Here is a 13,001-nt window from a genome sequence, read left to right on the forward strand (position 1 = left end):
AGTAGATAAGAAAAAAATAAATTTTAAAATGGAAAAAAGAGGGTGAGGAAAGAGGAGGGAGTCCATGGCTGAAGTTGTTGAACTCAATGTTAAGTCCGGTTAGGCACTTTACAGCATTCCAGACTTAACATTGAGCTCAACAACTTCAAACCATGAACTCCCTCCTCTATCCTCACCCCCTTTTATCCCTTTTTTAAAATTTATTTTTATTTTGTATCTACTTATTTTTAGTTTTATCTTTATTCATTAATTCATTGTTTTATCCCCTTTTTTATCCCCCCTTTTAATCCCATTTTCTATCATTTTTCCCCAACTCCCCCACTCCACCCCCAAAAGGGCCATTTGTTACTTGTTCCATGTTGTCCTTTCACAGGGTGCTTACTACTGTTCTGCTATTAACACATTCTGCTTTTTTACCTTTATGCCACTATCAGCACCTTCTTTAGCCTTACCACTACCATTAACACTCCCTTTGTCTTTATGTCCATGACACCTTTGTCAATCTCTCCTTAGCACCCCCACCTATCGCTGGCCTTCTATCCAGGTTCACCTGCTCCACCCCCCCTTAAACCGTATAAATTTCGTCAAATTTCTACTTTTCTTTAGCTCTGAAGAAGAGTCATATGGACTCGAAATGTTAACTCTGTTTCTTTCTCCACAGATGCTGCCAGATCTGCTGAGTTTTTGCAGCATTTTCTGTTTTTAGACTGGCAGCTAACATAGAAGGAAACCCCAAAGTATTCTATAAGCACATCAATAGTAAAAGGGTGGTAAAAGGAGGAGTAAGGCCGATTAGGGTCCAAAAAGAGGATTTACACATAGAGGCAAGAGGCATGGCTGAGGTGTTAAGTGAACACTTTGCATCTGTCTTTACCTGCGAGACAGATACTGCCCAGGCCATGGTGACAGAGGAGGACACTCAGTCACTAGAAGGGTTTAAAATTGTTAAGGTATTGGATAAGCTGTCGGGACTTAAATGTGATAAGGCACTGGGTCTGGATGAAATGCATCCAAGAATATTGAAGGAAGTGAGAGTGGAAATTGCAGGGGCACTGGCAATAATCTTTCAATGTTCCCTGGACTCAGGGAAGATGCTGGAGGACTGGAGAATTGCAAACATTACACCCTTGTTCAAAAAAGGTTGTAAAGATCTGCCCTGCAATTACAGACCAATCAGTTTAACTTCGGTGGTAGGGAAGCTTCTAGAAACAATTATTCAAGATAGAATTAATAGTCACATAAAAAATGCAGATTGATTCGGAAGAGTCAGCATGGATCTGTTAAAGGAAAATCATGTCTAACTTAGCTTGCTGGAGTTTTTTGAAGAGGTACAGAGATGGTTGATGAGGGCAATATCGTTGATGTGTTGTATATGGACTTCCAAAAGGCATTTGGTACAGTGCCACAAACTTGTGAGGAAAGTTATAGGTCATGGAAATAAAGGGATCGTAGCAACGTGGATACAAAATTGGCTAAGGGATAGGAAACAGAATAATAGTTAATGGGTCATTTTTGGGCTGAAAGAAGGTTTGTAGTGGAGTTCCCCAGGGGTCGGTATTGGGACCTTTGCTTTCCCTGATATATGTAAGTGATCTAGATCTTGGTGTGCAGGGGACAATTTCAAAATTTGCAGATGACACAAAACTTGGGAGAATTGTAAACTGTGAGGAGGACAGTGTAGAACTTCAAAAGGACATAGACACATTGGTGGAATGGGCAGATAGGTGGCAGATGAAGTTCAACGGGGAGACAGTATAAAATAAAGGATACTATTCTAAAGGGTGTGCAGGAGCAGAGAGACCTGGGTCTATATGTACATAAGTCATTGAAGGTGGCAGGACAGGTAGAGAGAGCTGTTTCTAAAGCATACAGTATTCTAGGCTTCATTAATAGGGGCATAGAGTACAAGAGCAGGGAGGTCATGATGAACGTATATATAAGACACTGGTTAGACATCAGCTGGAGTATTGCGTACAGTTCTGGGTGCCACACCATAGGAAGGATGTGAACATATTGGAGAGAATGCAGAAGAGGTTTATGAGAATGGTTCCAGGGATGAGACACGTCAGTTATGAGGAAAGATTAGAGAAGTTGGGACTGTTTTCCTTGGAGAGGAAAAGGCTAAGAGGAGACTTGATAGGAGTTTTCAAAATCATGAGTGGTCTGGACAGAATAGATAGGAAGAAACTGTTCCCACTCGTAAATGGATCAAGAACCAGAGGGCACAGTTTTAAAGTGTTTTGCAAAAGAAGCAAATGCAAGGTGAGAAAAAACTTTTTCACACAGCGAGTAGCTAAGGTTTGGAATGCGCTGCCTGGAAGTGTTGTGGAGGCAGGTTGATTTGAGGCATTCCAGAGGGCAATGGATGATTATTTAAATGGAAACAATGTGCAGGGTTACGGGGAAAAGGTAGCAGGTTGGCACTAAATTAATATGCTCAGTGAGCCGGTGCAGACACGATGGGCCGAATGGTCTCCTACATCGTAACAATTCTGTGATTCTGTGACCATGTTTACCTGAAATAACTTGTTATGCCTATACACGGTGCTGTAAAAGAGGGTTTTAATGTCAATCTTTGCTAATTTTAGCAACATTATGGGCTGCACCCTCCCGTTGGCGAGCGGGGGGGCGGGGCCCACTCACCGATACGTAAAATGACGTGGGGTGACATCAGGCAGGTGTCCCGACGTCACCCTGCGTCATTTACATTTTCAAGAGCCAAGTCGACTTCGCGCCCGCCAACCTGTCAACGGCCACTTAAGGCCATTAATAAAGTAATTGAAGTAATCAGTGGACCTGCCCATCCAATCTTAAGGTAGGCGGGCAGGCCGGGAGCCCAGGCGGGCTCTGAGAAAACATCAAACCTCATCCACGGGAAGGATGAGGTTTCATGAGGGATTTTAAAATTTCAGAATATTTTAAAATAAAAGTTATGGACATGTCCCAACTCATGTGACAGAACCTGCCCAAATCATATCTACGGAACCGGCCTGGAGAAGTTAGTCCCAAATTCAGAATAGAAGTCCTGTCAGTGTAGTTGGGCATCTCTCTACTTACTATGAAGAAATGGAGCCGCTACAACCTGAAATATTGGAACAGGTTCACTAAAAGTATCAGGACCTTTTTATTTTTAAACAGTAAGGGCCTGGTGAAACTAATAAAATTGAGAGCTGTATAGTTTTTTTAAAAATTAGGATCATTGCTACAAAAAATTTCTACTGCCCTCGTAACTAAGGTAGCCTCCATCCCTTCCCACTGAGGCGGTACACATGCCACATTTAGGTAATTTTCCAATATCCAGTTGAGGTACATTTCCTGCTTTCCTCGTCTCACCATTACTATGTCACCTTTGCCAACCTGACTCCACCCTGCCTCTCTTTCTGCATCTTTCCTTTTATCTCCTCCATCCTGCATCTCCCCCTCCTCTTCTATTCTTTCTGCCTACCCTCCTTTGCTTTTACCTGCCTTCTCCTTCCTTTCACCTTGATCCAATTGTTCCCCCACTCTCTAACCTGGCTTGAAACTGAAGCAGCACTTGGTCATGTTATCCATGTGCAATGCTGTGGGAGTTTGATTGGTGATTAAAATTCTCATTGCTAGAGGAAGAAGAGCCATGTTTAAAAAGTGATACAGTCTGGAAAAAAGGTTCATTAAACAGGAATAGATAATGAAACTCAGTGATATAGTAACAGGAGATGTTATTGGAGTTATGAGCCATGCACCTGGCTTGTATGTTACTAATGCCTGGCTGACAGTTATTTTATTCCAAGATCAAGCTTTTTTTTCTGGTATTTTGACTGAGATTTGAGCTGAGTACATTCACATGAAAATGAAATATCTGCCTCTGTTCAGAGAGCACTGAACCAAAGGGCTGCAAGCACTATACAAGAAGATGCAGAATAATTTTAACACAGGATTTATTTTTTCATAATTATAAATGTCAAACAATATCAGACCACAGCCAGATTATTTGTATAATATCTGAAGAATTCTCATCACAGTTATGTCAGGATTTGAAAGCAACAAAGAGAACCAAAAAAAAAACTGTTTGAAACTTAACAGGGAACTTAGATATTGTGCATATAAGAGCAGGGCAGAGGCTAGGTACTCTGCAGCAAGTACCTCACTATCTGATTCCCCATAGCCTTTCCACCAAGTACAAAGCACAAGTCAGGTGTGTGATGGAACACTCTCCACTTGCCTGGATGAGTGCAGCTCCAACAACATTCAAGAAATTCCAGGACAAAGCTGCCCACTTGATTGGCACTAGATCCACCACCTGAACATCTACTCCCTCCACCCCCTGCATAGTGGCAGCAGCGTGTACCATTTACAAGATGCATTGCAGCAGCTTTCCAAGACTCCTTCGACAACACCTTCCAAATCTGCAAACTATACCACCTAGGAGAACAAGGGCACCAGGTGCATATGTAGGAACATTACTTCCTGCAAGCTCCTTTCCAAGTTACATAACATCGCAACTTGGGAGTATGTTGCCGTTTCATCACTGTTGCTGGGTCAAAATCCTGGAACTCCTTCTCTAAGAGCACCATGGTTGTACCTACACCACTTGGACTGAAGTGGTTCAAGAAGGCAGCTCACCACTACTACCTCAAGGCCAATTAGGGATGGGCGATAAAAGCTGGCTTTGCCAAATTGATTATAAAAATTTATGGAACAAATGGTGAAAAAGATGGTTCTGTTTATAAAGTGAGCTAATATTCATAGGCCAAGTTGTAAATTAATGGAACCCGTTTGTAACCACCAGGGTGAGGAAAAGAAGCTGTTAGAAAAGGGATTACATCCTCCTGCATCGCCTTCTCTCCCTGATCAGATGAAGAGCAACATCATTAAAGCTCAGATGGATGCTGCACTGAAGATGGGATCCCAGGTGAAGTATTACATTTTATAATCAAATTTCTGTAATTGCATACCATGCTAAAACAGTAGCTTAGCAATGTCAGAGTCTTTTAGTACCAAGAATCTGAAATATTTACCACTGATTCATAAACACAGAAACAAAACTTTGCATGTAGCACACATCCTTTCAGAACCATTACACGCTTAAAGGGCATCACACTTACAGAAAGTAAAATTAAATGAAGATTTATCTGTTGAATTACCAATCCAACATTTGATACACCAATAGTGAAAAATATTAAAAGCATCTCAATGGTAGCTACCAATAGCTAACAATTAAACACAAAACTATGAAATCAAATGCTCATTTTTTTATTGTTTCAAAGGCACATGTTCCAAACTGGAAAGTAGCTGAAGCAGACCAATCAATTACACAAAGAATCAGAGTCCATGGTCTTGATTTTAATCAACACTCCCCACCCCACCATCAGCAGGTGGTGGGGGTGTACGCTTTAAAACATTAAAATTAGGCATTCCCATCCCTTCAAATTGTAAAGTGCAGAAATCATGCCAAAGTGAGGCTCCCACAAAAAGCATACAGGGACCTAATCAATGTACCATAGTCATGACCTGATGACAGCAGTGGCATGTGACTTAAGTTTAATAATATGTGACGGGAAGGCACAACACGTGCGATTCTCTGAAGTTGACCCTAGGCAGGACCTACCAGCTCTCCAAGGTAAGTGACTCTTTTAGTGCTCCTTGTCACCAGAAAGAGCAGGAGTGCTTCACCCAGGCCCCTCAAGGAAGCCTTTGGCCTCCTCCAACCCCAATCCTATCCCACCCTGCCTGCTTCCCTATCTGATTGGCAGCATCCCCCCCCCCCGCCCCCCCCTCAAGCTCTCCCATTCATTGATTTCCTCCAGCTTTCCTAATGCCAACTGGAGCTGTTGCTTTCTTTCCAGTGCCAGGAATTGAACTCATGGGACCCTGGCTTTGACCTTCTGTCATTGTCTTCTTCCACTCACTGACTAGGTTGTCCATTTGGCTGGCTGCCAGTAGAAAGCAGCCCAATAATATTAATAAAGCACCATTGTTAAGATCAGAAGGACTCCATGATTCTGGTCTTGCAGGCTGTTTGACCAAAATTTGACTTCCCACGCACCATCCCCAAGACAGGGTAGGCCTAGGACTCCAGGTTGCCGCCACTGGGAGGGGGTTGGGCGCAGGATCCGATCATTGGGAGAGTCAACTGATCACGGGCTCGACCGCAGGTGGTACACAGGTAAGCCTAAATTTTGGAAATACTCAGCATGTCGGGCAGTGTCTGTGGAGAAAGAAAAAGAATTAACATTAAAGGTCAAAGATCTTTCGTCAGAACTGTTATGACATGGCAGGTGATGTGTGCCAGGTGGACCAGATCCACAAGGGAAACTTGACCACTCTATCACAGTATTTTTGTAATTTGTATTTAATACAAGAAGATTTGTGCACTGAATTCAGAAGTAATGAGTCCAATAACACCTTTAGAGATTTTAAAAACTAAAAACATTTATTAACAAAAGAAAATATTTCAAGCCCATACATAAGATTACAGTTGCTTAATAATATAATAAATCCCAAAACTCCTAATTAACCTGACTCCCAACTACACACCCCCTTTAAGGTGACAGTCCAAAATAGATTTTTAATTTAAATAGCAAGCCAGCAAATTTACCACAGCACCCACTCAACAGTGGAATGCCAAAGGCTTTTCTCCAACTTTAGTTACTGGACACAGCAGACTTTTGCAAACATGGATAGAGGCTTCTCCCAGGCTGTTGTACATACTCCTTTTAGTTCTTATATGGCCCCACAACATCGCCTTCCTTCCTTCTTTATATATGTTTCTCTCTCTTTAATCTGTAAATTCCATTGTTCTGTATGTCTTTGGAAATGTACTTTATCCATAATATAAAAATCTTTCATGTTGCCAATATGGTCAGTACCTTTTGGAAAAAATAAACATAATAACCTTGCCATATTTATCTTGTTAGATGTAAACATCCTACCATCCCTTTGAAACCCAAACAACTCCTTCACTTATCTAAAAATGCAAATTTCCTTCACACCCAACATGCCAAGACCTCATTCATGTTTACTCATTAGTATTTCAAATGCCTTTCACCCCTCACTTCTTTTGACAATTTCAATTTTGCAACCTTTCTGGCTCTAATTTAATTAAACCACACAGACAGAACCATCTACACTCACCTCCAGAAACTTACTTTACAATAAACCACAATAATAATATGAAAATTGTTATAGTTTTGTGACAGAGCTGGATAAAGTTAGAGCTATGACAGGTTTTAAACAAGTACAGGGTCAGGGAAAGGAAAGGTAGGGAATAGGGTGGAAGGCATGGATGATTAAATTATAAAAGGGATGATGGTCCAAGATAAAAGGGTTTGCTGATGGGGCGAGTAGAAAAACAAAAAGGTGGGTCTAAAGTAGATGTTAATAAGAAAAGCAGAATATTCACCAACGGCTGCCGATCAAAAATATGTGGGCAGAGGTCTTGATGTGCGTAATAAACTTGAGTGCAGGATGGGTTTCTTGTAAGAAACAGTAAACTTTATTTACAGGCTCCTGGTGAGACTACATGCTTATTCCAAGACCAAGGCTAAAAAGCTCCGCCCCTAAAATTCCCTGTCCTTATGGCTGATTCGTCTGTACAGTCACTCGATCCCCATAACAGTAAGAAATGGTTTAACTTACAATTACTGCAATCTGAAATTGTTGACAGAGATTGGAATGCTCTAAAGTATCTAATCGAGAAGTGCTGTCCCTGGAGCCTACCATTGAATTTTGTTAGAATAATATAGGAGGCTGAGGGCAGAGAATTAAAATGACAGATAAAGATACAGGTAGAATACCTCAAATCCAAAAACTGGCAGTGTCCAAAAACCGGACGTATTGTTCCACGCTTCACTGAACCTTGACCCCACCCCACCCAGCTATGAAAAGTTCAGGGAGTAGCCAAGTATGATTGCTCTGTGCGCCTGATGTTTCCCGTGTTTCGATGAACCTTGACCCCACCTAACCCAACCCAGTGCAGGTGCAGCAAAAATAAAAATAGAAAACGCTGGAAAACTCAACAGGTCTGGCAACATTTGTGGGGAGAGAAAAAGAGTTAACATTTCGAGTCCAATATGACCCTTCTTCGGAGTCATATTGGACTCAAAATAAGAATCATATTGGACTTGAAACACTAACTCTGTTTCTCTCCCCACAGAGGCTTCCAGACCTGCTGAGTTTTTTTCCAGTATTTTCTATTTTTATTTCAGATTTCCATCATCTGCAGTATTTTGCATTTATTGCAGATGTAGCGAGGTTGGTCAAACTCACCCAAGAAGAACAAAAGACTCTTGCAGAATTCAATGAGGTAGAATATTAGCTAGAAATGTACTTGGGATCAGGACATATGCCTATTTTTGCCACAGTGCAGGTTTTATGCATTGAGCTTTGATGCCATCAAGGACACCAAAATGGAAGCCAACTGGCCTAAATTCGAACATTGCACTTGATTCCTAAAAGCCTTTAAGTTCCATGGGCACTGGTTGCTTTCTTGCAACTGGCCCAAGTCAGTTCAAAGAGAGTTATGAAAAAGTACTGCATAATATTGTATGAATAAAAAAGCAAATAGTTTTCAGTTACAACTAAAGGGTATCTTTAACATTATTTTAGTTTGATTGTTTTTTTCTCATTTTAAGCAGTGTGTGCTGATGTAGGGAAGTAGTGGTGGCATGAAAGAGTTATTAAATCCAATGCATGAGAAGTGAATTAATATCAGCAGCTACATGGCCATTAACCTAAAGTGCTTTGCAATCTAATCAGTTGGTTTTCCTGCATCCCCCATTCACTGAATTAAGGTGTTCCAATTTGAATTAAGGCATTCGATTTTTTTTCCTACAAATAGGCAAGTTCCAAAATTCGGCACAGATTTGGTCCTGTGGTTGCCGTATTTGAGGTACTTTCACCTGTATTACAGTATTTAAATTTGGTAACCACCTTTGGAGAGCAACTTACTCACCTGCCTCTCTGTTGGATGTAGTTGGAGGCCTCTAATTTTTTTTCCACTTTAATCCTGTCTGTCCCACCCCTGGCCTGTCCTCAGGAGGGAAGTTAAAACTACCCCTTTTGTCTCCATTTCCTACACTACTAATGGATCCTCCCATTGCTTCAACAGATGAGTGTTCAGCAAAAATAAAAGACCTATTCACAGTCTAGGTTGATGTCATCTCACGTGTGATGTCAGGCCAAGTCTCTCTGAATAACCGATTGCAACTACTACATACGAAGTTGATGTTGAAGGGCTGGATGGAGGGATTGGTTTTGCACCCGCGCTCGCTTGTCCTGAAGGCACTTGATTCTGTTTTCCTCAAATGTTGAAATTACTTGAAAACAGAGACTTCTCCATTTGGATTTGTTCAAGGTTGTTTTTTCCCAATGATAGGGATCAGCTTGCAAGCTCTGAGTGTGGTTTTCAGATCGTCTTTATTTCTAAGTTTTGGATGGCGTGTGGTGCAGGTTCCCGTGCTCAGCTGGTTGTAGAGTGCGCAAGAATCCTCCAAGCGACCCAGCGAAGCTGAGCTCTGATGAGCAAAATCCCCTCTGCTATCAGTCAAAATAATTACAGAGCCACAGAGTCCTGTTACACCCGAGATGTATTGGGAAAGACTTAGAGGGAAGAACTCAGCTGAGAGTAGGGCAGTGGAATGCTGCTTGGTCAGGACAAGCTTTGAAAATCATAATCTGGCTGGCCTGAACCCTTTTAACCCCAGATTACCTTCTTGTTTACCTACTTTTGAATGCAGCACAACTATTTGTCTACTGATACTTAAAGTTCTTCACGGCCAACCAACCTTGCTGCCCTCTCATCCCAAGTGTTTCCCAACCCAACCAGAGCACCTTGATCCTTCCTGATTTCTTGCCCCAGTCGTTCCCTGGCCCAAATGATTGCCCACCCACTAGCCCAACTGCTTTCCAACTGGTCTACTTGGTTGCGTGTGTTAAGTGCTGCTTGACTAGCTGACTGGTGAAAGAGGAGAATGAAATGTTAAGTCATGAGGAGGAGCTGGAAATGAAAGGGAATGAGAAGAGTGAAGGAAAAGAGATTAACATGAAAAAGGAATTGAGAGAACTGTAAGAAGTGAAGTAGAAGAATGTGAATGAAAAGTGGCATAGAATAGAAAAAGAGACAAATGGCGCAAAAAAAGTGAGAGGGAGCAGTCAGCAACCTGATCACAATGAGGCCATATATTTCTATTCCACTCTGTCCCCAAAAGAAATACTAACCCTTTGCCACAGTAGAATACAAGGAAAGGATGATTATAATGCTAGGCATCAATCAGAATACCAGGGACCATGTGGTTGGTAGGGATGCATACCTAGCACAAGGACTTGTTCTCACCTTTCCCTTGAGCAATAAAAGATAACTTTATTTTTAAAAAATGATAAACTTCTACAGCACCATAATCAAACTTGAACAGGTTGAACTTTTGTAATTTAAATTTATAAGAAGTTAGAAAAGTGATGCTAATGCAAAGAATAAAATTCTTAGGGTGACTGGGTTCAGAATTTAGCTTAGTGATCCTCCCTGTTATTCACAAAATAGCATCAATTCGAAAGGACTCTTAAGAATCAAGCTTTCCATGACCTCTGTTGATAAAAACCTGGAAAATATAAATTCTGCTCATTTTTCGTGGTGGTTTATTGGTCTCTTGGCCAGGACAACCATCTTTCATGACACTTCTGAGACTGAAATGGTAACAACTAAGACCCTTCACTCTTAGTCTCTAACTTTTTTCTGTTTTATTGTGTGTTTGGGATCTAGATGGGGGTTTTGGGGATTGTACCCTCCCAAAGTATGCTGCTTGAGCCTATAGTTTCTTAAAATCATTGCTCTTTATTTACAGCAAGTATTTACACAGTTGGACCTCTGTACAAGGTTGGAGCTTCTCCTCCTTCCAGATCTCGCTTACTTCTCAGTCATGTGATCTGACATCATTATTACATCATCATGTATGCTTCTGATGTTAACCCTTTACATCTTTTACTTCAAGGTAAAAGAGGTGGTGCTGGAAGCAAATGTGTCTTTAAGTCTCAATAATTCTTATTTAAACTGATAAGTTATCCTGAAATGCTCTTTTATATTGTACAAAAGTAGAGGTGCATCTTGTGTGACACAATTTTAGCTACCATACTGACTGACACCTAAATCCATTGAAAATAAATAAATTCCTGCAAAGGTAATTTGCTAAGGATGTATTTACTGCAAACTGAAAACTCTCACAATCTGCTTTTGACTGGTGAAAAAGCAGTTTACGACTTTGTAATTACTAGAATGTGTTGGCAGGTGCACTAGTATAAGCTAGCTTTATTTTAGTGTATCACATACAAGTGGATAACTTGATACCACAGGACTTGGTGGAATGCTGCTTCATTCACAACTTGTCAGACAACATTTCACTCTTACTTGAAATATGAGCAGCCTTGTTGGTGAGGTGACATTGCTGATCTGTTGTTAAAAATGAAAGACAAAACAGCTAACAATTACCTTTCCAAAGCAAGGAGGCATTATTAACTGTCACAAATGTGACAAAAAACAGTGGCGCAGAAAGTATTGAAAATCTCTATGGTGTTATTCACTGTGTGAGACTATGAAGAACAGAGGTGTTATACCGTGTTTTAACCAGGGATGCTGATCTAACAGCAATAGGGGTGTTTCTGAGATTACCAGGAAGAAGAGCCAAAGCCTGACTATATGAGAATTGGGTTCCCAGAGCACTGGGAAAGGAATTCAGGGATTTCAAAAACACTGCAAAGAATGTTCTAGGAACACTGGAGCAGTTCCTATGATCAGACTGTAATGGAGGAGGTCTGTGGGTCTGGAAGCATTGGGGTGGCCATGTGATTAGGTAGTAAATGCAATACTGTGGGAACTTTGGGAACATTGAGAGAAGTAGAAAGTTCTGAATGTGAGTCCAGAAGCCAGCAGGGCTTGGAAAGAGGTTTTGAAACTTTGGCAGGTTAGACTCTGGCAGTATCGAGAGGTGGCTCTTGATATTGGTGTCTAGCAGTCTTGTGGGGAAAGTGCCCAGGAGAATGAGACCTGAACAGCCTTTGGCCTCTTTGAGACTAATAGGCTCCATGCCTCCCATATAAAGCATTTATTGTGCTCTTACTAAGTTTGCCATCTTATAGATTCTTTAAAAAACATAAAGTTTGATAAACACAAGTTGCCTCATAAAATACTCAAAAGGAATTGTTTATGTAGTTTCCACATTTTTTGCATTAAAATAATTTTCTCTTGCAAAAATGGTGCAGAATGGAAAGAGTTTATTCCATTATAGAGGAATGGCTTGTGAGTGACACGGACAGTAGGCAATCAGGAGGAATATGGTGATTGAAACATCCCCCTGCTAAGTTTCAATCATTTGGAAAAGCAAGCCTACATCCTTCATTGCCTTCCGACTGAAAAAAATACCTACTCAATAAACAGTCCTTTTGTTTCCTGTCAAGAAAGAAGCCAAACTGCTTTAATTGCAAGTGTTCATAATAGGAAAGGAGCAGTTGTTAGCACTTTTATCTGTCTTAAATAACAGCTTTGAGAATCCAGGTTGTCCTAGTCTTTTGAAAAGAAGAAATATGAGCTTCACATCCTTCTGCATCAACTCTTTCTGATGCAAAGATGCTAAAAAATTCTGAAACGACACTTTTGCTCAATGCATAGATATAGTTGGGAGCTTTGTCCAAATCTCTGCTAAACATATATGGCTCAGATTTTGCTGTCATTCCACTTACAGCTGTTCACAAACTTTTAGTGGATTTTTATGGAGCAACTTACAGTAATTAGAGATCCATTTCAGCACCATGCCCTCTAAAGGGGATCTGGGACCGGTGTGAAGAGGGCAAGTCACAGCATTCCACTTCAACCAATCAGTTTGAAGAATGTGGAAGTGTATGTTAGAACATTGAATGAAAGGTGAAGTCACGTACAAAAAGCAAAATAAGAGAGAAAGATAGATGGCATTAAGAGACAGAGAGAAAAGAAGAAAAGAAAGAAAAACTTTTTAAAAATGTTTTAAATCTCCAACAAT

General features: G+C 40.8%; 1 protein-coding gene across 1 annotated transcript in view; it reads left to right on the forward strand.

Annotated features, from left to right (window-relative positions):
- The window catches only part of LOC144672242 (band 4.1-like protein 4B), a 67,044-nt gene that overhangs the window by 41,126 nt on the left and 12,917 nt on the right, over positions 1 to 13,001 (forward strand). The window contains exon 4 of the mRNA XM_078534082.1: positions 4,769 to 4,891. Coding sequence (XP_078390208.1) covers positions 4,769 to 4,891 — 123 coding nt within the window. The remainder of the gene's footprint in view (positions 1 to 4,768; positions 4,892 to 13,001) is intronic.

This window comes from Cetorhinus maximus, chromosome 3 (assembly GCF_964194155.1).
Source record: "Cetorhinus maximus chromosome 3, sCetMax3.hap1.1, whole genome shotgun sequence".
NCBI classification, from domain to species: Eukaryota; Metazoa; Chordata; class Chondrichthyes; order Lamniformes; family Cetorhinidae; genus Cetorhinus; species Cetorhinus maximus.